Here is a 26,138-nt window from a genome sequence, read left to right on the forward strand (position 1 = left end):
GGCTAGGATACGCCGACGGCCAGAATCAGGCTATCGGCATAGCTCCGAAGAAGCCGACGGTGGCCGTCGGCATTGTTTTGGCCGTCGGGGTATCTCCCTGTTCCGGTAGTGAACTTTCGCAGCTTTTCTGCTTCTTCCCATTGCTAATTTGTGACTAACGAACACAAATAGGAACAACCGAAAGGTCAATATCACGGGTCTCGTGTGAATCATGCCATCCTACGACTCGAGGATCACCCCCATAGCCCACAACGGTGCTAGACTCGGGTGCACCAACAAACTCAACTCGCCCGCTTCGATATTTCGTGTGAGAAAACGAAGGAAAAATAAACATGACAGGGCATGGTGTTTATGTCAGCATTAGTGTACATGATCTTTAAGCTAGACTACTCTCTGCCCTACCAATCCCCCCACAAAGATAACTCTAAACTACACACGCAAACAAACACTGCGGGAATATATGACAAACGTACTTTGCACTTCAGTCATGGAGAGTGGGCAAGCGGCAAACCTCACGAACTACGGGTTGTCAACCTACTTTTACTCTAAATAAATCTTAGGATGTGGTACCAATTGTTGTTCCAGATTAGAGGGGAGGCGGCAAACTACTAATTGTAGGGTAGGCATGGAGGCTAGCGGGTACTAGCAAGAAACTGCAGCGGTGCACGAGAGAAGACAACACGACAAGGCGAAAACAACTCAACATTAATTCAAAGGATCGGTACTCCCGACAATGTCTTACACCATGCCCCAAAAAAAGTCAAGATGAGGCATCACGTCTCCTCTCTTTAATGTTAGGTACCCAGTATTATATGGACTCCATTAACAAGGGAATCATTGATTACGACTCGACTACAAGGGAAAGCTCAGAGGAATTGTTGAGATAAGGAGGAAGATGAACAATGTAAAGAGACGGGGAACAGAAGAACAACTAACAACGCCAACCAAGCCTAGGCCGAAGCCCTTTCCATCCGGGGTTTCCTATTCCGCGCGCAGGTCGCCTGCAACGAGTCACCTGGTGTGCACCCCCTTGCGCTTCAGGCGTTCGTATGAGCCGACCCATTTGCTGGTTTCCTCTTTCGGATTTTTTCTTTTTTCTTTTTTAATTTTTTGCGATTTTTTTTCAAATCCCAAACATTTTGTTGTTTCTGGAATTCACGAAATGTTCATGAATGTAAAAAAATGTTTAGCAATTGAAAAAAAATTCATTGAATTCAATTAATTTGTTCATTGGATTGAAAAAATGTTCATCAGAACTCAAAATTTATTTATCAAATTAAAAAAACATCATATTCAAAATTTGTTCATCATTTTAAAAAATGTTCATCAAACTCAAAAAAATTTCATCCATTAAAAAAAAGATCTTGAATACATTCTTTCATCAAGTTCGAAATATGTTCATCGAATTCAAAATTTGTTAATGAAATACAAAAAAAATATCATCATTAAAAAATGCTCATAAAGAATTGTTCTTTAAAATAAAAAATTCATGAAATTCAAAATTTGTTCATCCAATTTTTTTATAAATGTTCTTGAATATACAAATTTTGTTCATCAAGTTCAGAAAATGTTCATCGAATTCAAAACTTGTTCATGAAATAGAAAAATGTTTATCATTATTTAATAATTGTTAATCAAAATGAAAAATTGTTTATTAAAATTTAAAAATGTTCATTCTTTTGAAATTGCGAACATTTTTCATTTCAATAACTATTTTTCACAATTCACAATTCATTTTTTTGCAATTTAGAACATTTTTGTAATGCCGAATTATTTAATAGAATAAAAGGAAAACAGAATAAAAGGAAAAGTAAAAATGAAAACGAAAAAAGGGGGCTTCCTGCCCCGCGCATGGGTCGGCCCAACAAGGCGCGCGTGGGGGCATGCCCATTCGTGTGTCCTGGGTGCACAGGTCACCAAATAGGACCTCCCTCCTCCTCTGCAGTTCTCCTATTAATATTTTTTAGGGGTGAAACCAAGTTTATTCATCAAAGTCCACATGGTCCGGGATACATCTCTTGTCGTGGGGTGCGCCAAACAAAATTGTGGCGACCCGGACCTTTTGAAAGTGAAAATTTGGCTAAGCTATGTGCTTCATAATTAACAACAGGATTCTCAAAAGAAAAGTTACAATAAAAGATAGATGCCTTAAGGTTTATTTCAGTGGTAAGTGCTCCATATGTTCCCCATGTGCTCCTGTTGATATCTGATACGACTTGCTGACACTCTAAAGCCACCACAAAGTTTTGGATGCCCAAGTCCTCTGCAAGAGAGAGAGCCTCCTGGCAAGCTACAACTTCTAGGGTGGCAGGATCAAGAACTCCTTCGACAACTAGTGCCGAACTCCCCTTATAGTTTCCCCCTCAACTCTATAGACTGCCGCAGCTGAACCTCCTCTTCCTGCTAAAACTCCTGCATCAACATGTATCTCACAAAATCCCAAGGGTGGCTTTTTTGGCCTTTGCTGAACACGCTACGGTGAAAACAACACTTGTAACCGAGCTTCTATGATTGTCTCTAATGATGCCCAGTGAACCTGCCAATTAAACTTTGAGTTGCTTGAGGGCGCTGGATGATAGATTCATGAATGACCTTGTTTAGCAGGTCCACGAACAACTGCAAAACGGGCCTGCAGAACTCCAAATACCCTCTCGACATCCTTTTTAGCCGCTTCTTGTCTTTGGGCAAAGTAAGCCTTTTTCTGGCCAACTAGGTTTGAGATGGTGCTGACAAAGGTAGCCATGTAGGATAGATACAGTCAACCAGATAGTAGCCCATGTTGTACTCATGTTCATTGACAGTACAGTGACAAGGAGGAGCTTTTCCTTCAGTCAGCCTCGCAAACACCGACGATCGTTGTAGCACATTGATGTCATTGTGAGACCTAGGCAAGCCAAAAAAAAAGCATACCAAATTCAAAGATTCTGTGATGCAATTGCTTCAAGAATGATGGTGGGCTTCTTAAAATGACCCTGATATTGCTCTTGTAAAGCCTTTGGGCAGTTCTTCCATTTCCAATGCATGCAGTCAGTAGATCCAAGCAAACCTTGGCACCCTCTTGCTTCTGAGATTGCTAGGAGCCTCTTGATGTCTGCCACAGTTGGTTCTCTCAGGTATTGAGGTCCGAACACATCGACCATGTTAGTTGCAAAACTGACCACGAATCAACATCATGCCATATGCAAGCATCCGGAGTGCAGCAACACACTTCTGGCAACAGAGAAGCCAAATCGTTCCCATGTCGTCCTTCTTCAGGATGAAGTAGTCATCGTAGGACCGGATGCCATGGTACAAATCATCGAAGACAGTCTTGCGCTCCCGACAACGCTGACTAAAATGGCCAGCGAATAGTGCATCGGAGGTAAAGTAGTCCTGTTGCGGTTGAGCACTCGATGACCCTTGATCGAGCCCTTGAAATTGAGAACATGCTCCTGCGCATGCTCCGTGTCTTCAAGGATCGCATGCATCATCGCCGTCTCATCAGAGTACTCCTCCTCGTCTGACGAGCCGTCAGACGACTCAACATACTGCTCGTATATGTACTCCAACTCGGAATATATTGCTAGAAAAAAGAAGGGACAACTGTTTTTAGATTCGGCGATTCATCGAACAGTTGCCAAGCATGATGAGAATAGCAGTAGCGGATGGTACCTGCTGGCAGGGCGGTCGGAGGATAGGGGTTGAGCGGAGACGGAGGAGAAGCAGGATGAAGGCATGCTGGAGTGCTGAAGGTGACAGTGATGCAGAGTTTCAGTAGGGTTGTGGCGTGGTGGCCAAGGTGGTGGAGCGGCGGCGAAGGTAAGAGAAAGATGGAAGGAAAGAAAATGGTGAGGATGGAGTCGCGGAGTCCGGGAAGGGTTTTGGATGGGCATAGGGTGTCGGATTCCTATATTTCGCGTGGCCGGACTCCTGCAAATATCTCTCATTTTTGTCTCTGTTTTACGGGAGAAATCATGTCTGGACTGCCCTACGAATCGATACAAACGGGTGTTAGATGGCTGCTGGGTCCAGACAGCACGGTCGGGACCGAAGCGGGTGGTTGGCTGGTCCACATTGAAGATGCCGTTATGAAGAAGAAGAGTATAAATAAAAATTCCAAAAGCATTTGATCCACGCGCACGATGGAAAGGTAGTGGAGTAGTGCGTGGTTTCTTTCTCCAGTGAGTCTCCGCCCACAGACTCCATCCAGGTCAAGCCTGCTCTGCTCGTCCTTCATTCCATTCCATTGTTGGCACGGCCTCTTTTTTCCCCCTCGCCCCCTCCGCGTTCCGTCTCTCCACTCCCACCCTCCCTGTCAAGACGGGTACTCCTCCGGCGAGGGCGCCACCTCCACCCTTCCGCCAAGTTCTTCTCCGGCCCGCCCTACCTCAGCAATCCTTTGACGCTCGACATCCTTGGTCCCCGGCGCCGCTTCCTCCGGTCAGAGAAAGGTACCTACCGTAAGCCAAGAAGGTCGTGATAAATGGGGACTCGTCCCCTGTTTTTTGGTTAATTAGCGCTACATCCGTATCCTCCATATCATATATAGATCTAATCAGGGGATCCCTTTTCTTCGACGCTTTTTTTTTTCTAACTACTCCCTCCGTTCGGAATTACTCATCCAAGAAATGAATGTATATAGATGTATTTTAGTTGTAGATACATTCATTTTTGTGACAAGTAATTTCGAACGGAGGGAGTAGTAATGGAGAACAAAGTCCGTCCATCTCTTTCAGACTTTTCAGATCGAGTCTCTTTCAGACTTCATCAGATATAGATATACTAAATTTCTTCACATAGATTCTTTTTTCGTTGTTGCTATAATCGAGAGAAAAAGTCCGTCCGTCTCTTTCATATTTTTTAGATCGACATCAGACTTCAGATAGACATAACTAAATTTTCTCTGCAATTGCTATTTCTTCAGTTACCCAAAGTCCCAAACATTACAGTATTGGTTTCAGTCGACTTTCTGAACCTGATTATTTTCCAGGCAACTGAATAATAGCAGGTCCCAGTTTTCTCCTTATTTGCACATACGGCTAATGAACTACACTCATTATGCATGCTTCAGGAGAATAACACCTGACTTTCATAACCAAGATGACGGATGACGGCCAAAGCAGCCAACTTGCTGCTCTGGAGAAAGTGTTGCTCGATGAAACCGCGGATCCAGTTGATCTGCCTTTCTCGCTGCTCAGCTCCATCACAGGAAACTTCTCTGAAGATAATGAAATCGGCAGGGGTGGGTTCGGAGCGGTTTACAAGGTAAGCAACCAGACCCTCTGCTCTGAAATTAATTTACCAGAGACAATCTAGCTGACACGGTTCTATGTGAGATGCAGGGAGTGCTTCCAAGTGGTCGCACTGTCGCCGTGAAGCGGCTCTTCGAGAGGTACGAGATCCTGGACAAGAATTTCGAGAGCGAGGTCACCTGTCTCGCTGTGGTCAGGCACAAGAATACCGTGCGATTTCTCGGGTACTCCTCTGAAACGCAGCAAGTACTGATGCCATATGACGGGAAGCATGTCTTGGCAGATGTGCGGCATAGGCTGCTCTGCTTCGAGTACATGCCCAAAGGGTGCCTTCCTGACTATCCCTCCGGTAAAATCAGATTAGCCTTATACCTTTCCTTGCATTTCTGCTATGTAGTAGTAGTAAATGTCTACCAACTACAGTCCAGAGTATTTATTAGTTGCCACTCTGCTGAGATTTGTTAATTCTTTTTGCACACTAAATGGTAGTTTCAGCTCTGTTCTTATACCGCTGCAAAACATGCATTCTTCTGTTTGGACATATTTTGAATTCTCATCCTCTTTGCCTCAGAGAGAGTGCTCTAACAACTATCTTCTGTTGTGGATAGAGCTTAATCGAGTGACCAAACTAAAATTCAGAGCATCTCAGTTTTCCAAGCCAAATATGTTGGCAAGCCCACATATTTGCACCTGAATTTTGAACTGAAGTGGTAGCTACTTTTTCCCCCCAATTGTGACACCCACGTTTTGGCAATGAGATAGGTTTTTTGAGAACTTCCTTTGAATTCGTTAGCATACTGGCTTTGAAAATCGGGCAATCATTCTTGAAGGCCCTTTTTCATTTTATTGGACTGCTTATCCCACCGCATATAGTACTAACTATTTGTTGTATTGTATACTCTCCACAGATGCATCTTGTCAACTTCAATGGACCACATGTTACCAAATAATCAAGGGCATCTGTGAGGGCGTACATTATCTTCATCAGCAACGTATTATTCACATGGACCTCAAACCTCAGAATGTACTATTGGATGATAACATGGTGCCCAGAATAGCGGATTTCGGTCTATCACACCGCTTAAGTGGGAGCCGGAGTCGGGCTATTACTGAAAACAAGCTTGGGACGATGTAGGCTCGCAATTCTCTTTGAGGACTTAATGTTTTATCAGTAACGTAGCAACTTTTTTGCATACACTTTATCAGTATCAGATAAATTACATTAATTTTTATGCAGGGGATATATGGCACCAGAATTCTTAAATAATGGAGAAATTACCTGCATGGCAGACATATATAGTTTGGGTGTTATAATCATGGAGATCCTTATGAGACATAAGGAATGCTCTAATGTTGAGGAGGTAATTATATTATATATGAGGTTCCAAGAAGAACATTGTAGACAACATGTTTAGCGCAAACTACAACGTTGTTAAACAAAAATGCAACACATATTCAATCAGAGTATCTAATTAACAGTAGGGTTTGCAAATTTCAAGATTTGAATGTTCTGTTTGTACCGATCTTCCAAAAAAGGTAACATAGAAATGATTATGATTTTTGAAGTCATTATGTGCATCGAAAGATTAATAACACTAAAATCGATCAAGTGAGAAATTTAAAATTGTTTGTGGTAGGTAGCCTTGCATTTGGTCTCCAATCCTAAATCAATACAGTTCAGTGTTCCCATTTTCCAGTTCTAAAATCCACATTTTTCAATTCAATTCTAAATGCCACCCTTTTTTCGTAATTCATTACAGTTGTTAATTTAGCAGGTAGTTGAAAGTTGGGCAAACAAGTTCGGGGTATCAGAGAGCCAGACAACATTGGAACAAGTAAAAGTAGGTGCTGAGATAGGGATAAAATGCATGAACTATGACCCAAGGAATAGGCCTGCTACATGGTTTATCATTCGTGGAATACTGGGTGAAGCGGAAATTTCAAACTGGTCTATTACAAGTGATGTAGCTACCTCGACAGAAGGGCAGGTACAATTACTCAATAGTAAATGTATATGATCCACCATTTAACTATTTAGTGATTTGTCCTGACCTTCTTTTCATTTTTGTTGCAGATAGGCTTTGCCTCCAAGTTGGTGGATGAATTGAAGTTCATGGATGATTCCGCTGCAGCATCCGAACTGCAGCCATCAGTGCTGGAGGTAGAGCAGGAGGATGGCAAAGTGAGCCTAGAGAGTAAGGGGAAGGCAACAGCAGTGACTGTGGCGACTGGGGTGAGCACCCTCAGTGCCAAGCTTGCCAAGCTCATGGGTGACGAGTACATTAAGCGCAAAGAGGTGAGGAAGCAGGCGTCCTTCCTCAAGGAGTTGAGCACCATAAACGCTGTCCTTGAGCAGCTGGAGCTCATGGATGAGCTCGCTCCAGCAGTAAAAAATTGGAGGGATGATGTCAGGGAGATCTCCTATGACATGGAGAATTGCATTGATGACTTCATGCGCCAATTTGGAGGTGAGGATGCTGAAGCAAGCTTCACCGGGGAGGCTGCTGAACTTCACAAGAGGTTGTGCGAGCTTCATAGGATTGCCAACCAGATGGAAGAGCTCAGGACTCTTGTGGTAGAAGCAAATGCTCGACGTGAGAGCTACAAGATTGATGATTGCAAGCCTAGCTTTGTGGGTGTCGACCCTCGGCTGTCAGCAGTCTACCAGGAGGCAACTAGTCTTGTGGGCATTGACGGCCCAAGGGAGGAGGTTGCCAATTGGTTGATGGATACTCAGAAAAAACTCAAGGTTGTGTCTGTTGTTGGTTTTGGAGGTCTGGGTAAAACTACACTTTCCAAACAGGTATATGATAAGATCAGGGGGCATTTCAAGAGTGTGGCATTCATTTCAGTTTCACAGAAGCCTGATATGAGAGTGCTTCTCAGTCGCCTACAATTGAAACTTGGGATAAGTGTGTCTTCTCATGATTGCGGGTTTGAAGACATCATTGAAGAGCTAATGAAGTATCTCGCAGATAAAAGGTAATTACTTACTTCCTATAGCCACTGGCATTGGCTGCTCATCTTCAATTTGAAGTAGCAATTAATTGGTTAGTACATATTTTGGTTAGAGTTGCTTGCCCATGCATGTTGGAAGTTTTGTTGTTTTCTTGTTTTGTATGTTCGTGATAGATATTCAAAATTTTAAAGAAAACATTAGAGCAGAAACACACCTTCGGAACAACTGATTGAAGTTTTGTATGTTTTTTTCATTCAATGTAAAAACTTGCTTAGTTGTTTATTGGAAGAGACTCGTAGGGGTTGAGAGACAGGACCGAATACTCATAGGTGAAGAATGCTAGGTGGCTACAATATACAGGCATAAGCTGACCAAATGATAATGAACGTTCTTCAGCCAGGCATTGTTATCCCGTCTTGAATATTATGTGATCATGCTAATTTAGCCATATGAGCAACATATTTCTTTCATCTAGTCCATTTTAATTTTCGATGCTTCTGTCTTCAACTTAGTCATATTCTGATACGATGTAACCTGTGCAAACATTTCAACAGGTACCTTATTGTACTTGATGACTTGTGGGATCAATCAGCATGGAATACTATTAGTCTTGCTTTTCCAGAAAATGGAAATGGGAGTAGAATAATAGTAACGACACGAGTGGAAGATGTGACTAGTGTGGCCTGTCACAATGACCGTAAGTGCATTTACACAATGAAGCCCCTCAATGAACAGAATTCAAGAATGTTATTCTCGAACAGAGTATTTGGGTCTGAAGTTGTTTGTCCACTGTTGAGATTCGCCGAATTATCACTTGCGCCTCCGTAAACTCGCAAGAGAAGTGGGCTGGCGATTTTCTGGAAGACTGTCGAACACACACACTCCATTCCTTGTCAGAGATAAGTACACAATACATTTTACATTTTGGTCCTTGCCAAACTTCTATCTTTGCTTACAGGTACTACCAACACTCCCCCTCAAGATGGGGCAAATATATTTATGAGCCCCATCTTGCTACATAGTTTTTCAAAAGATACAACACTAACAACCTTTGTTAATACATCTGGAAGTTGATTTTCAGATCTAACAAAGTCAACTTGGAGAAGTCCCTCGTCTAGCTTTTCTCTTATGAAATGTCTATCAATTTCGATGTGTTTAGTTCTATCATGCTGGACCGGATTGTGTATTAACTTGATTACAGCCTGGTTATCACAAAAAAGTTGCAGTGGTCCTCCATCAAAAAGCCTAAGTTCAGATAATAGTATCCTCAACCACATCAATTCACATAATCCTGAAGCCATGGATCTAAACTCTGCTTCAGCAGTAGATCGTGCCACCACACTTTGTTTTTTGCTCCTCCAACTAACAAGATTACCACCAACGAAAACACAGTAGCCAGATGTAGACCTTCTATCGTCTAGGCACCCAGCCCAATCAGCATCAGTAAAACCCTCTACTTTTAAGTGTCCATGATTAGAAAATAGAATCCCTCTTCCCAGACAACCTTTAAGATATCTTAGTATTCTGTGCACAACATCTAAATGACTTGATCTCGGGTCATGCATAAATCTGCTCACCAAGCTAACAGCATAGGCAATGTCTGGCCTAGTGTGTGATAAATAAATTAACCGACCAACTAACCTTTGATATTGATGTTTGTCCACAGGATCACCAGAATCTGCTCGAATACGATGGTTCTGCTCAATTGGAGTTGTCGCTGGTCTACAATTTAGCATGCCAGTTTCAACGAGTAAATCAAGTACATATTTTCTTTGCGATAAGTAAATGCCTTGTGATCCATATGCAACCTCAATTCCCAGGAAATAATGAAGAAAACCCAGATCCTTAACTTCAAATGACTTGGCCAACATCTTCTTTAGGAATGCTATCCCATCATCATCATTGCCTGTGATCACAATATCATCAACATACACAATAAGGATGACAATCTTGCCACTCTGGTACTTAAAGAAAAGGGTGTGATCTGCATTGCTTTGTCGATAACCCATAGAGCATATCTCCTTTCTAAGTCGTCCAAACCATGCTCTAGGTGACTGTTTCAAACATATAGAGACCTTTTCAGCCTACACACTTTACCCTCTGTTTCTTGTGTACCAAACCCAGGGGGAATCTCCATATAAACCTCTTCTTTCAAATCTCCATGAAGAAAAGCATTTTTAACATCCATTTGAAATAACCTCCACTTATTATTTGCAGCTATAGATATGAGAGCCTTAATGGTGTTCATTTTCGCCACTGGTGCGAAGGTCTCATCATAGTCCACTCCATAAGTCTGACTATACCCCTTTGCCACTAACCTGGCTTTATATCTTTCTACTTTTCCCTCTGAATTTTGTTTTACAGTAAATACCCATTTACAACCAACAGACCTTTTGTTAGGAGGAAGAGTAGTGAGTACCCAAGTATTATTTTTATCAAGTGCTGTCATCTCCTCTATCATAGCAGCTCTCCACTCCGGATATTGTTTCGCCTCCTGCCAATCATGTGGTATAGGTAGAGTGGAATCTAGTGCATCTATAAATGATTTATATTGGGAGCCCAATGATACATATGAGACATAATTAGAAATATCATATTGAGATAGATTTGATGGTAACTTCCCTGCAGTGGAACGTGGCTGCTTTCTGCGAGCGATAGGAATATCTAACTCATCAACTTGAGGAGATGACTCATGCACATCTGATTGTGTCACACTTGGCAAGGTTTCTTGTGCTTGTATTGCAGGAGCTTCTTGAGCTTCATGATCACACCTAGATGGAATAACTTCCTTCTCAGATCAGTTTCTCCTTTTATACACCTGAACTTCTTGTTCTTCATTTGGTTTAGGCCACTGTCTCCTTTTATACACCTGAACTTCTTGTTCTTCATTTGGTTTAGGCCACTTAACAGCTTCATTTGATTCATCTCGTAGCTCCCCCTGTGTCCGTTTCTGTTCAGCTTCTGATGTACCTTCATCTTCATCGTCATACATATCTGCAGCTGGAATCACTCCAACAATCATATTCCTGGATGCTGCTTCATTATATTCTTCACCTTTATCTCCCCCTATCTCATTGTCCAGATCTGTAGCATCATTAACATATAAATCAGGAAAGACATCAGTTAAATCTACTGATTCCCCATAGAAGGGTTCATGCTCCCTGAACACTACATCCATGCTCACAAACATCCGTTTTTCTGATGGGCACCAACATTTATAACCCTTTTGTTTTCCAGAGTATCCCACAAATACATATTTCACTGCTCTAGGGTCAAACTTGCCAACTGATGGTCCATGATCCCTCACAAAACATACACATCCAAATACCTTTGGTGGCACAACATATGTGGTTTCACCAGTTAGACACTCAATCGGTGTCTTGTTATTGAGCACCCGGGATGGCATTCTATTCATCAAATAAGCCGCTGTCATCACAGCTTCAGCCCACAAATATTTAGGAACATTCATAGCTAACATGATACACCGGGTGATTTCTAAGAGATGTCTGTTCTTCCTTTCAGCCAACCCATTCTGCTGGGAAGTACCTGGGCAACTAGTTTGATGGATAATCCCAAAGCTTGACAGATACTCATCAAATTGGTTATTTACATATTCTGTACCATTGTCAGTTCGAAATATTTTCACCCGTGCATCATATTGATTCTTGATTAGGTTGTGGAAATCCTTAAAGCATTCAAACGCGTCAATTTTATTTCTCAGTACATAAACCCAAGTAGTCCTAGTGCAACAGTCAATAAATGTAGCGAAAGATTTGTATCCATAAAGTGACCACACCCCACTAGGACCCCACACATCTGAGTGGATAGTTTGAAATGGCACCATACGTGATCAGATGAAGTATATATACTACGGGTTAGCTTCCCATACTGACAAGCATCGCATACTAGACTTTCTTTGCAAATTTTATTATAGAGATTAGGATACAACTGACCCAGGGTGTTAAAGGATATGTGTCCCAGCCTGCGATGATGAAGAAGAAATTCTTCCAATGGTGACTAAGACAGCACAGCAGCAGCCATAGGTGCCATATCATCATCCAAGTAGTATAGACCACCTCGCATAATTCCTGTCCCAAGGATTTTCCAAGTCCCAAGTTCCAGGAATAAACACCATGTTGGGAAGAAGATTACAGCACAATTAAGTTCTCCTGTAATGCAGCTGATGGATAGCAAATTGATTGGGAATGAGAGAACATATAAAACAGATGATAGAGTCATATTTGGGCAACATTTAATTGTGCCTACTCCCTTAATACTCTGGCCAGAACCATCAGCAAGTCTAACATTTTGCCCTGTAAAATCAGGAGTATAACTGTAGAAATCCTTATATGAACCGGCCATATGTTTAGACGCACCAGAGTCTATTAACCACTGTGTACCAGTCTCAAAATAACTTCCTTTCAAAAATTTCGAAGTATTACCACAGGGGTTAGCAGATGTAGCAAATATCTTGGTTGTTGACCTTTCATCAATGATTCCTTCCTTGAACCGAAGCCACTTCTTCAACTCATCAGTAGTCATTTCGACAGTAATAGTCTGACATTTTCCATCATTTTTAGTTGTCCCCATTGCACTAACATCAGTAGGACGTGCTGCCCGACAGCGATTACAGACACCTCGGAATGCAAAATTTACATTCTCACATCTTGTATTTGGACACAGCCAATCCCCCTCTCGCTGCCATGATTTTGCAGTACCACTACCACATCCTTTACCTCTACCTGAACCATCGTCCCTTTGCTTACCAATCCCAGAGCCTGATATTTTCCAACCATAACGCTGCAAATTCCCTGGCCTTCCACTACCAGAATGCACACCTTCACACAATCACTCACAACTCCACTACCAATCGAAACTTACTCTGACCTTCACAGCCTCAATTGCACACTGCTCTTTGGTCTACTGCTCTGTTCTTCTCTCCACTCCAAGGCAGCAGCAACAACCCACGAACAGATTTAGATTTAGGCAACACACCCCTTCTCTACTTGTTGAAGCCACAAGTCATCTTCATCTTCACTACCTCACCAGTTCACCTTTTCTCTGCTCGCACACACAGCAGGCACCAGGCACCTCCCTTTCTTCTCCCTTGCAACCTACCAGCAGCCACAGTTGAAGGGGACCTCACCTTCTACCTTCTCTACACTCCTCCACTGCTCCTCCTCTGCCACACAGTTCCACCAGTAGCAGCAGCAGCCAGCACAGGAGCCCTTCCAAGCAGCAGCCGCAGCCACACCCCACAGAGCAGCAGCAGATCCAGATGCACCAGCAGCTGCCCTTCTCCTTGGTCAATCAGCAGCAGGACAGCAGACCAACACTCAGCAGTTCCCGCAGCACCTCCTGCGCCTCCTACTCTGCAGCCAGCTCGCCCAGAACGCGCCCACAGCCGCCTCCTCCTCCGCGTCGCACGCGCGCAAGAGCAGCCTCCTCTCTCTCCTGACCCTGCCAGGCCCGGCCGCCTTGCCGGCGAGGGACTACGCCGCCACCGCCGGAACGCCAACCTGCTCTGATGCCATGTCGAGATTCGCCGGATTATCACTTGCGCCTCCGTAAACTCGCAAGAGAAGTGGGCTGGCGATTTTCTGGAAGACTGTCGAACACACACACTCCATTCCTTGTCAGAGATAAGTACACAATACATTTTACATTTTGGTCCTTGCCAAACTTCTATCTTTGCTTACAGGTACTACCAACATCCACCCTATCTTAAAGACGTTGCGGCTGAAATTCTGAAGAAGTGTGGCGGATTGCCTCTTGCAATTATCACTATAGCTAGCCTATTAGCTACTCAAGTGAGGTCAAGGAAACACTGGGAGAGCATAAGGAAATCTCTGGGTGCCCAATCTACCACAAATCCTTCATTGAAAGAGATGAATAACATATTAAACCTTAGCTACACGCATCTTCCTCTTCATCTCCGGGCATGTTTTTTGTACCTTGGTATGTATCCTGAGGACCACATTATATGGCGGGATCATCTTGTTAGACAATGGATAGCTGAAGGCTTCGTCAGCAGTTTGCATGGGTCAGATTTGGAGGATATTGGCAGGAGTTACTTCAATGAGCTCGTCAATAGAAGTATGATTCAGCCATCAAAAACTGAGTATGGAGAGGTGTTGTCTTGCACAGTACATGACATGATGCTTGATTTGATCCTAATCAAGTGTGTAGAAGACAATTTTCTAAGTGTGGCGTACAATTCTGAGGACATGGCAAGACTGATGCATGGCTGCAAGTACAATGTTCGCAGATTATCCCTGAGCTCCATGGCTATTGGTGGAGCAACATATGAGTATGATATGGCTATTGCTGCTAGACTGCCACAAGTTCGGTCATTTATATTGTTTGAGAATCCCATACCACCTTTTTTGTGGTTCAAGTATCTCAGGGTGCTCATCATTGTTAGGGGAAAGGATACAGTTGACCTCACTGCCATTAGCCAACTGTTTCAGCTGAGGTGTGTGATGGTTAGAGTCGATGGGAAAATAGAGCTCCCTACTGAACTTGGTAAGCTTGTTTACTTGGAGACACTGGACATACAGAAATGCAGGCTGGTAAAGAGCATCCCTTCAGATATAGTTCATTTGCCCCGCCTGTCCTATCTGGGTCTTCCAAATTGTACAGACCTGCCGGAAGGTATCGATAATATGAAATCACTGCGCACTCTGCAAGAGTTTGACCTGGAAAAGATCTCCCTGAAGTATATTATGGATCTCAGCGAGCTGACCAATCTGAGGGAACTGAGTGTGAAAAAAGAGTTCAGTTTGGGGACGCAAAAAGTTGATGCTTTGGCCTTCTCCATTGGAAAGCTCCGTAACCTCGAATGTCTGCGCATCTTTGGTTGCCATCTTGAGAGTGAGAACCTGCAGCTGGGCTCATTATCCAATCCTTTTCAACATATGGAGCGACTTTGCATGAGAACATGGTGGTTCTGCAGAGTTCCGAAATGGATGGATGGTCTCCATTGTCTGCGCGTCCTTGAGCTGCAGGTTGAGGAGACGTCAACTGAGGAGATTCATCTTCTTGGAGAGCTTCCCTCCCTCGTCTACCTCAACTTTGGAGCGGGTAAAATCCCTGCTGAAAGAGCTATATTAGGCACAGGACTATTCCTAGTTCTGGAGTATTTTTATTCTAGTTCTCGGAAAGGCATTACAGCGTACCTGGGGTTCGAAGCAGGGGCTATGCCCAACTTACGAATCCTTTGTCTCAGTGTGGTGCATTGGGGTGGTACCATACCAGTCGGCATGGAGCACCTGTTACACCTCCAGGAGATCCGACTTGACGGGGCCTCTCATGATGTTGTGTGCGCGTTCAAGGAGGCTTCGCTGGTGCACCCAAACCGCCCTTCCGTTAGTAGGTAAAGTAACAGCTTGTTGGCTCACATCTAGAAGATCAAGAACTAGATTTTTTTGTAAACTAAATGTATATAATGGCTGTAACTCTGATTATTAATGAATGCATGCTAGTTGCTAGCTCCTGATCTTCCCTATAATGGCTGCAATCCTGATGATTAAGCAGGTGGATGCATCATGTGCCGTATTCTGATTATTTTGTGATTGGAAGATCAGAATGCTAGGATTGAGGATGCATTTGGTCTAGTATACGTACCATGCTTGCTTATACTTAACTTAAACCCCTTGGTGTTAATTGCTAGGTCAGGTAGTTAACATCGTATGCCTGTGTACATAACTGGGATTGGACGGGAGCTGATACAGCTTTTGAAGCTTGAAAATGAATCTCTATTCTCTTTTTTTTAAACAACTTTTGAATATAATCTCATCAAGTGAAAAGCTTGTCCAATCTATTTGTTCCTGTATGCAAACATTATGTTTGTGAGCTTTGCCTCATTCTGCAGTGTTCCTGTATGCAGACTGGGCTCAAGCCTAGAAATAATGGGAAGATGGTAGTAACTGCAAGCAGCTACCACTTGTGCAAACTCTATGGCCCATCTTGGATGAAACTATTTTGTGTTACCATGTTTCTGAACATCGCAACAACACAAGCTTTTGCGTAGGGAGCAGCTCTGCCGATTGAATAGGTTCACAGGGTGTTGGTACACGTCAGAAGTATTTGGTTGAAGACAATTATCGACCATTTAGCCAAGGAGACGGCACCTCCTTGTAACACGTCAGAAGCACTTCTGTACTGACAGCAGCATGCAGGTGAAAGAAATCAGTACACTAGAGCCAGTGGTGACAACAGTTTCATAGAGACGCAGCTTGGAGAACATGCACAGTATTTGTCTGTCAACACGATTGAATGACCACTAGGAATAAGGTCTATCGGCGTGGTTGATTGATGTCCACGGCGTGATTGATTTGGCTACCCTGTTTGAGGCGGCTCAACAGCATTAGTGCTGTTGCTTCTGATGTCATGCATGATGACTCTTGATTCTTGAATGAGTCTGGAATGATAATAGACATATAAACTAAAAACAGCGAAGATGAATTATTCAAGAATGCCATATTATTCCAAGAAAAGCTCTGAGCTGCTTGAGAATGGATGATGTATTTATTTTAAACTTGGCAATTCATTTGTGAGTCTGAACATTTGCCACAGCGAGCAGGACTGAATCCCAGCTAGTATCATACATAATCTTTGTCTACTGGTTTTTACATTGCTAATACCTGTATAGTTTTTCCAGTTTCTTGGCTCCAAGATGGTCTGGTTCATCTCTCTCTCTCTTTTCAGATAGCACTGATGAACGCAAAGATTCAACACCAGTAACAACTACACAATGGAAGCTGGGGAAGTGGGAACACTGCTTATCATATATGTCAAACTTGTTGCAGGCAAGGAGGACTACGTCCTTTCAGGTGCTTGGGAAGAACATGGCACACTCCAGGTACCACCCAGCTGCCTTGAGAAATATTACGACAGAAGAAGATCGTCTGTTCTCTGAACTTGTTTTTTTTTTCTGAATCTGAGGCAGAATTTCAGATACTTTGGCATGGCCGGCCTCAAGAGATGTCTTCAAGATGAGCAAGGAATTTGCGCGACGTGTTTAGGTAGTCTAATCAAGCTGGTTTTATGCTCTTTTTTACTTAGTTGGCTCTATACAGTAGCCAAAATTACCTCCCCTGTACCGTGCAGTGCACCTCTGATCATCTCGTAATCAACTTGCATAGGATTTTTGTTGACGCAAGTTGGAACATACATTTGGTGCGGGAATGCAGGCAGCATGTAAATGGTGCTGCGGTGTAAGTCCATGCTAGAGTTTCCTTGGCTATATCAACTTTGCAAATTCATCATATGAATATAGGTAGACCATGTAAAACAACATATGATGGAATAAAGAGCAGTGCAGATCAGGCCTATTTGAGTCAGATCCAAACCATGAACTTATCCCCTTAGAGATTGTTTAGAATACAATATCTCCAAGTGAAGGGCAATCAGATTTTTTCAAGATCTCCACACCAGCATAAAAGACGAACAAAAGCACCAAGTCCAAATCAAACACGTGAATAAGATCATCAAGTTCAACGTTCGACAGTATTACACGCCAGTGGAAACTACTTGAGGGATGGCACCATCACTCACAAAAAAAAAAAGCTAACGCACCATCAAGTTGTCATTGACCAGTTTTTTCTACCTCTTAGCGTTTTTGTATGTTACACTATTTTACTCGTTCAACAGCCTCGTTATTCCTCCCATTAGCCCCTCTTTTAGTCTGTCACTAGGGGGAAAAAGGGAGATGATTGCATAGTTAAACATATTACTCTGAACATTTTGTATGCATAGGTTATTAATTTAACCGTTGGTAAACTTCTCTGCAGCTGCAGAACTATTGTTGCCGGCTGTATATGATGATTCCCATTGACTATGCTTCATCCAAGTACTCCCTCCGTCTCAAAATTCTTGTCTTAGATTTGTCTAGATACGGATGTATCTAATACTAAAACGTGACATGATACATCCGTATTTAGACAAATCTAAGACAAGAATTTTGGGACGGAGGGAGTATATATTAAGTGAGTCGAGTGACGATGCTTGTTTTCTTTGACTACATCATGTGATACACTTGTAAGTTTTAAGAGCTTTCGACTCTGGAGACAAGTTCTGCATTGACAAGTAATCCAATATAAAAAATTATTGGATGAAAGGGATTTCTACCCAAGTCCTTCATAGCTGGCACTATCATACTGTCACGGATAAGTTTTCTTCCACCTTTGAATGTTTTTTTTATGTTAATGTCATTGTTCCGCTAGCTAAACAGACCTTGTTGATCCTCTTAGATGTGCCTCTTTTCATCCCTCTCTGTGAAAAGAAGGTGGGAGATCACATAATAAACATAGTGCTGGTGAGTAGCATCGGTCCCAACATTTTTCCCGCACCGCTTCTTATTCTAACAATGGGCAGTTTCTCTGCAGTTGCACAAATATTATCCTAGGCTTTATCCCGACGATTCCATTGACTATGTCTCTTCCATGTACTTCGTCAACTCCCCCCCTCCTCCGTACTGAGAAGCTTCAAAGTACAAGGATCGTGTAAATACTCCTCCTTCCTGAAGCTTGCAGGAAGCTATAGGAACCATTTAGCATGACAATGCCCAATACCAATAGCATGTTGAGGTTTTCCCGTATAGCTTATGCAGTTGTTGTCGTCCTAGCCCTAGGCAGTAGAACCTGCAATTGCTTGCAATTTACTTATCCCAACTTCAACACAATCAATAGGGATGATTTCAGTTTCAGCCCAGGCTCCACAATTGCAGATGGTGCCCTGCAAATCACCCAAAGTACCGGAAACATGCGCCACCAATTGGGGAGAGTGGTCTATGCAAGGGAAACCCTCAAGCTGTGGAACAACAAGCGGGCGGCGCCCACCTCGTTCAGGACAGATTTCCTGCTCAACATCATCCCTGGTCAGAATGGGGCTGGAGAAGGTATGGCATTTGTGCTCACAAACAATCCATCATTGCCCAACAACAGCAGTGGCCAGTGGCTTGGCATATGCAATGACACGACAGATGGCACGAAGATGGACCCAGTAGTTGCTATCGAGTTTGACACGAGGAAGAGCTATGAGGATGACCTTGACGGCAACCATATCGGCATCGACATCAACAACATCAAATCTATTCGGCAGTACCCGCTTAGTAATGTTTCCATCATCCTCTCAAGTGGGTCCGATGTATGGGTCAGTATCAGGTACCACGGCACATCGAAATTGTTTCAAGTATTTCTAGTCCAACACAACATCCGTGGGCGGTATGTCTACCAAGGAGATATCTACATTGATCTATCACAGCTTCTGCAGGACAAGATATATCTTGTATTTGCAGGTTCCACTGGCAACTTCACCCAACTGAACCAGATAAAGTCATGGAACTTCACCATGATAGATGAATAAGCTTGCGTTTCACTAGCCTTCGAGCAGCAATTAGCGCGATATGGAGTTGTCGGACGTCGGGTTGCTCTTCATGGGAGGGGCTCGACAGCACAACAGTTTCTGCTCCATGACCTATACTTCTCTCATGGGGAAGTGAGTATTGTGGAAATTTGTACTATTGTATTGAGAGTGTCGAGTGTTCACTATGATGTGCTTATGAAGTTGTAGGTTACATTCCTGCTTGTTTTATGGCTGAATAATTTTATACATGCATCAGTTCTTTTTAATCACCTTAACAGGACCTACCAAACCAATGCTCAGATGTTGTCTTATCATTTCTTAGCATGTCCTTTTTTGCCTTTTTAGCCCGCTATAACTTTTAATATACCAAAATGGAAGACATATATTTAAGAGATTGCTTGTTCATCTACATTAAGAAAGAGATTGCAATAGGATTCTAGACAGATGCAACTATTGATAAATTCAATTGCGACGAAACATCCCGTGCGATTCAACTAAAAATTGTTAGTTTATCATCATTTAATTTGTTGTGCTCGATGTTTGACCCACTGTGAGTATTTTTTGGGCTCCACCATTATTCTGGAAGAAATGAAGGGTTTGAGAAATAGTAAGTTGGTGACAGTTTGTCGCTTACCGACCTGTCCAATTCTATGTGGCTGTTGTCGGAAATGAGTGAAGCTTCTGACGGTACCTGAAGTCTGAAGCTTTTCAATACAGCCAACATCTTCAATTCTTATATATTCCGTACACCTTGTACCACCACTATTCTTGAACAAATAAAGGGTTTGAGAAATACCAGCTGCTAGTTTGTAAGTTACTGACTTGTCCGAACCTATGGTCGCTGGAAATAGGTCAAGCTTCAGGACCGGAAGCTATTGACACCCAACCTGCCTGCCACCGCCATACCACCACACCGTCTTGAGACAGTTTCACCTCCGCTTCACCCCTTTGGCCATGCCGACCAATCGCGCCCACCTGGCAAAGTTCCCGCACACCGGCTTCTCCCACCACATGCCGGTAGCGCGCCACCCAACATCTCGATTGGACTAATCCTGCTCGGAGCCTTTTGAAGTACTCCGGGGACACAAATTTGAACTAGTAACTACCATCAAACGAGCTGTTTGGTATGCTAATGAGAAGCTCAAAGGATGATAAGCAAGGAATTTACCATATTAGAATTCCTGCAGCTAGCATGCCAATTCGCACGCATGCTGAAATTGAACAGTGGTGTGTAGACTTGTCAATTCTGAGCCTGGTATGCTTGTAAGGAGGTGGTGGCCTCGCAAAATATCTAGCTGTTAGAAATCCCAGTGCAAAGTTAGTCGCTTAACTAGTGATAAAATTCACACAGAAAAATCTCTAAACCGCGGAGGACTCCAACAGGTCGTCGCAGCAGATGATGAAGACCTCCAGTAGCTTGCGAAGACTGGCGTGCTCCTGGAGAAGTTGAGCCGCGTGGTAGCAAGTTGAGGAGATTCGAAAGCATGGACACTTCCTGAGAAATCTGCCACCGATGTTGTGGCGGTGCTGGTGGCTATTGCGCCGGCGACCTCCTTACAAGGAGCAAGCGAGGATGCGCCACTGCCGCGGCACTGAGCCCCGGAGGTGGGAAGAAGGCGGCGGTCTCTGGGCTAGTTTTTATCCTTTCCTTTTTAGAATAGGGTTCGCTAGATTAAAAAAGAGTTTTACTAGAGCACATATGATTAATGGTATTTTGTTTCATCACTGCTTGAGTTCAAGCCAAGTGGCACAACATTTGGCAGAATATTCTTACGAGTATCATGCTGAATTTGGTTGGTATGGGCATCCACCCGATTTTCTCTTATGTAATCCATGATGTAACTCTGTTGACATCGTAATAAAGTGTCACAACGTGAAATTTCAAAAAGTAAGAAAAAAAAGGAGTCGTTCCATTTAGCGACCTTTTTTTAGATAACTCCTATTTAGTGACCTGACCGTGCGAGAGGGCACAAACGCGACGCCTCCCTCCTCACGTGCATGATTTGTGCCGGCCCATGTGCCCTTTTTTTCATTCTTTTTATTTTATTTTTTGGATTTTTGCTTCATAATTTTCAGTATTTTTAAAGAATAGAAATTCAAAAATCTTCAGCAATTTGAAAAGGCTCTCAGATTCAAAAAATGTTCTCAAATTCAAAAAATGCTCATGCATTCAAAACATATTTTTAATTTTAAAAACAATTCTTGTATTCATAAAAGTTCCCTAATTCATTTTTTGCATATTTTTTAAAAATGTCACGAATTCCATAATGTTCATGAATTTCATAATATGTTTGCAAATTTTAAAAAAATGTTTGAGGATTAGAAGTATTTCATGAGTTCAATTTTTTTATGAATTTGAAAAGAAGGTTGACAAACTTCCAAAAATATTTACAATTTGGAAATAATATACTCATGAATTCAGAAAATGTTCAAGATTTTCAAAAACTATTCACAAAATAAAAAAATGTCCATGAAGTTAAAAGAATGTTCGCGACTTTAAATTTTTTCACTAACATCAAACAATGCTCGCATGTGTTCACGAATTCAAAAATATCATGAACTTTAAAAATATTTTTAATTTCAAAAAATGTTCACAAGTTTAAAAAATCAAAAAAAATTAAAATACATTTTGCGAGTCTGATTTTTTTCATGAACTAAAAAATTATTTTCGAATTGGAAAAATGTTCACAAGTTTTTACAAATGTGCATTAATTTCGGAATTTTTCATGATTTTCATAGAAGTACATGAATTGGAAAAATGTTAGTGATTTGGAAAACAAACTTTACGATTTTGGGAAAGGTTTTTGATGTGAAAAATGAAAAGAAAGGAAAAAAGTCAGAAAAAAAAGAAAAAAGAAATGTAAAAGAAAAAAGGAAAATAATAAAAAGAAGGAAAAACTAAAGAAACACGAAGAACCGGTTTAGGGAAGGCTCAAAACCGGTGGGGGAAGAATCCTCTAGAGAAGTCTCGGACAAGGAGGGGGAAGGCTTGGAGAAGGTGGTCTTGGCGGTCGACTCAGTTGGGCCCAAGTTGGAGATGTTCAAAACCAGCATCACCCCCACCTCTTATGGAGGATGCGTGGGAGCACCTCTGCCTCTCGAATGGTGGAGGAGCACCTCATGGGGGAGGTGCAACTCGAGGCGGACCGCGAGAGTGCTGCCGCCCTCGTCGAGCTCTACTATGGCCCATCCCCCATTGCCGAAATCCGCGTCATCCTAGAGTCCGTCGAGGATGAGCGGTTGATGCTGACGAATCACCGTAGGATCTTCATTCATGACCTAGAGCGGGAGAAGAACTTTGCAAATGAGGACAGACAAATGCCTCATGCCGCCAATGACCACGTGGATGGTGGTTTCGGCAAAGGGGTGAATCCCGATCCCCTCAGACAAGGAGCAGATAGATTAGTTTGTAGTATATGCAATTTTTATTTCTGGACGTAGTTCTTAATTTATGAATAAATGAATCTATGAATGAGTTGTAGATGTAGCTGGTTTGTAGTTCTATGTTGCATTGTTGCATGCTTTTGCACATAATTTCGGAGGTTAAAAAAATAGTGAGTCAGACCTACATAGGGGGCAAGAAGAAGAAGAAAAAAGCCCAAACGGACACCTCCGACCGGACTGGGCTTTTTTTTCAGTCCGGCTGGAGGAGAAAAGCTTGAGGATCCACATTCGTCCTCCTGTGCGCACCGAGAAGCTCGCCGCCGCCGGCTGCATCCCCGGCGCCTGTCGCTGCCCTAAACCAAACCAAGGTACTCCCTTTCTCGACTCACCACGGCGAGGGCAAGGGCGAGGTCACCATCACCGGCTACTACCTGATTTTCCTCGGCCTGATCCATGATTCCCTCTCTCCATCTGCAGATCTGACCCCTGCCCACGGAGGAGGCGGAGAAAGGGGAGGCCTTCGAGAGGAACACCAAGCCGAGGCTGGACAGCCATCCGAGGTCGACGGAGGAGGCGGCGGCCCTATTCACCGATGACCTCATCCTGGAGATCATGTCCCGCCTCCCCGCCAGATCCGTCAACCGCTTCAAGTGCGTCTCCGTACCCTGGCGCGACCTCATCACCGACCCCGCCAACCGCAAGAAGCTGCCTCAGACCCTCGCCGGCTTCCTCTACATGTCCTTCCACAGCGTGCACCACCACCACTTCGCCAGTGTCTCCGGCGGCGCAGCCCCGTTCGACCCTTCCCTCCCTTACTTGCAGCCAAACAAGTACAGGGACATGGAGCAGGTAGACGCCTGCAATGGCCTCCTTCTCTACCGCGGCTGCAACAAGAATAAGATGGCCCCTTGGGATAGGACAGAGGATGATTGCCGTTTTGTCGTGTGCAATCCTGCCACTGGGAGCTGGGTTGAGCTGCCCCCTCAACCTCATCCGCAAGAGCGGGCGAAAGGGCGTAACCGTATCGCAGGTCTGGCCTTTGATCCGGCGGTCTCATCCCATTTCCGTGTTCTTCGTTTCGAGGAGGCAGACTCGTCGAGCGTGACAGGAGTGAGCATCTACTCATCGTGGACAGGAGCCTGGAGTCATACACTGTTCTCCAGGACTAGATGTGTCTTTGCTGGCGGCGTGCTCTACCTGACGGGCTTCCTTTGGAGCACCAACAGCGACCATGTGCTGCTGGCAGTGGACATGGCTGGGAAAGTGTGGAAGACCATCAGTGTGCCGTATGCCCGAGGATTTGCTATGATTGGATCGTCCCAGGGGTGTTTACATTATGCTAGTTTCTGAGATAGAACTCTGGTGCCTCAAGGATCGTGATAGTAAGGAATTGGTCCTGAAACGTACTGCCAGCATCGATAAGTTTACGGGCATGACTACGAAGAATTACATGGTGATTGGGATCCAGCCAGACTGCGACACCATTTTCTTGGTTCCATGTGGAGGTCATACGTTAGTAGTGTATGATATGCAACATCAGAAAGTTGGATGCGTCCTTGATCTTGAGAAAAATACTAGTACACAACGATTTCTACCCTATGTTCCTCTGTTCTCAGAGTCATTAGCAGATGCAAATGGGCGGTAGCTTTACCTTCAATGCTTCCTCCAAGAATTGGCTTTTCTATCGGCTGAACTATTTGTGAGTACCTCTGAATCTACTTGAATCATGCCGCTCAATTTGCTGGTGCTTACACTCCTGCTTGCTTGGTTTTCAGTTCAGAGCAATGTCTGATAAACCTACAGATTAAGCATTATGTCAACTCCAAAGAACACCGTACTCTTGTTCTTGTTTGCCTAGCACTGGCTATTCTGAGCCAGTTTTAGTTTTTTCATTTTATAAGGCTCAATTTGGTTGTTCCTCATCACATGTTCAGGTTCCAAGGTGCATTAAATCATTGCATGCAATTATTAAGAGAAAGTTGACCAATGCATGTACTTTATGCATGCATGCATTGCAATTAATACATTGGTAAACATAATTTTTGAGGAAAACAAGAGCATTAATTGGATGGTTTTGCAAACTACAAAAAGTATTCCACCACTCACCATCTATCTTGGTTGGTGAGATTTTTAAATTGAGACCTATGAACCGGAAAGGAGGGAGTAGGTATTAAGTGAATGGATTCAAGTAGATATATTACCTTTTGTCAAAAAAAAAATGGCAACTCTCTTAGAACTCAGATTGATGTATTTTGCGAACAGTTATGATGTTTTGTTTTCATGTTAAGATATGCACTTTAATATTTTGGCTTTCCCGTTGGGCCGTTCTGATCTAGCTGCCTGATGATTACCATCGTTTGCTGGTGTACAGCTATTAGCCGGCTGCTGCATCTACTAGTACAGCCACCACCACCAACTGTTCGGCTGTTCCTGGCATGCCTGAACTATCTGACCCTCCTGAACTCTTAATTTCCATCCGCTGAGCTGGCTAAGTGTACTCCTGGGGATGCAAGAAGTACGAAGGCTTGGCAGATCAAAACAATGCTCCGACTGATCATCTTGTATATTAAGCTACGTTTTCATATTGTTTTTCGCAACCCCGATTGCTGACTGAATGCTGATGCTTTTGCACTGTGTCGTGGGTCTTTCTGCCGATGATTCTGCAGTCCTGATTTGCTGACTGAATTGCATACATCTTTCTGAAGCTTTGCTATATAATATATGCGATGTTATTTTTGCAACCTTGCTTTGCTGGATATTCATGCGTCTTTCTGAAGTTCTGCTAACTACTGTCTGTATTTTCTGTGTGCATGTTGAGAAAATAAAATGTATTATTAAACATGGTCGCTGATTCCTTGTGTTAATTCAATTGGAGCTATTCAAATGTATTGTTTTTGCAGGCACCTGTAAGATGAAGAAGGGAGCGATCAGAGAAGCAAAGATTCATGTTGATATATAGTGAGCTAAAGCTGCCTATTGATTTTATTTTATGATGGAATGAGACTATGTTCCTGTGAAATAAACTTCTGGAGAATTTTTTTGAGTTCCCTTGGTAGATGCAGATATATTTACACATGTATAAGAACTACTACACATGTAGACGTTTCAGAGGGAGCACTCATCTGGGCAGTCTCGGGAAACCATCTCAAGGGGTGTTTACCTACACGAAAATAATAGCTGTGGGTTTTCTCCCCTCC

General features: G+C 43.1%; 1 protein-coding gene and 2 pseudogenes across 1 annotated transcript; all 3 read left to right on the forward strand.

The window, feature by feature from the left end:
- The first annotated feature begins 4,183 nt into the window (after positions 1–4,183).
- Positions 4,184–17,534, forward strand: LOC119288243 (annotated as a pseudogene).
- A 605-nt stretch (positions 17,535–18,139) lies between these two features.
- LOC119288247 (probable L-type lectin-domain containing receptor kinase S.5) lies at positions 18,140–19,803 on the forward strand. Its single transcript, XM_037567878.1, has one exon. It carries the CDS (start codon positions 18,748–18,750, stop codon positions 19,555–19,557), a length of 810 nt encoding a protein of 269 aa, XP_037423775.1. The 5' UTR covers positions 18,140–18,747; the 3' UTR covers positions 19,558–19,803.
- Positions 19,804–22,659: 2,856 nt separating this feature from the next.
- Positions 22,660–26,016, forward strand: LOC119284330 (annotated as a pseudogene).
- Positions 26,017–26,138: the final 122 nt, after the last annotated feature.

Source organism: Triticum dicoccoides, chromosome 4A (genome assembly GCF_002162155.2).
Source record: "Triticum dicoccoides isolate Atlit2015 ecotype Zavitan chromosome 4A, WEW_v2.0, whole genome shotgun sequence".
NCBI classification, from domain to species: domain Eukaryota; kingdom Viridiplantae; phylum Streptophyta; class Magnoliopsida; order Poales; family Poaceae; genus Triticum; species Triticum dicoccoides.

Excerpts from the sequence above, each read along its gene's own strand:
- LOC119288247 (XM_037567878.1), top strand. The coding sequence starts at position 18,748 with ATGACAATGCCCAATACCAATAGCATGTTGAGGTTTTCCCGTATAGCT.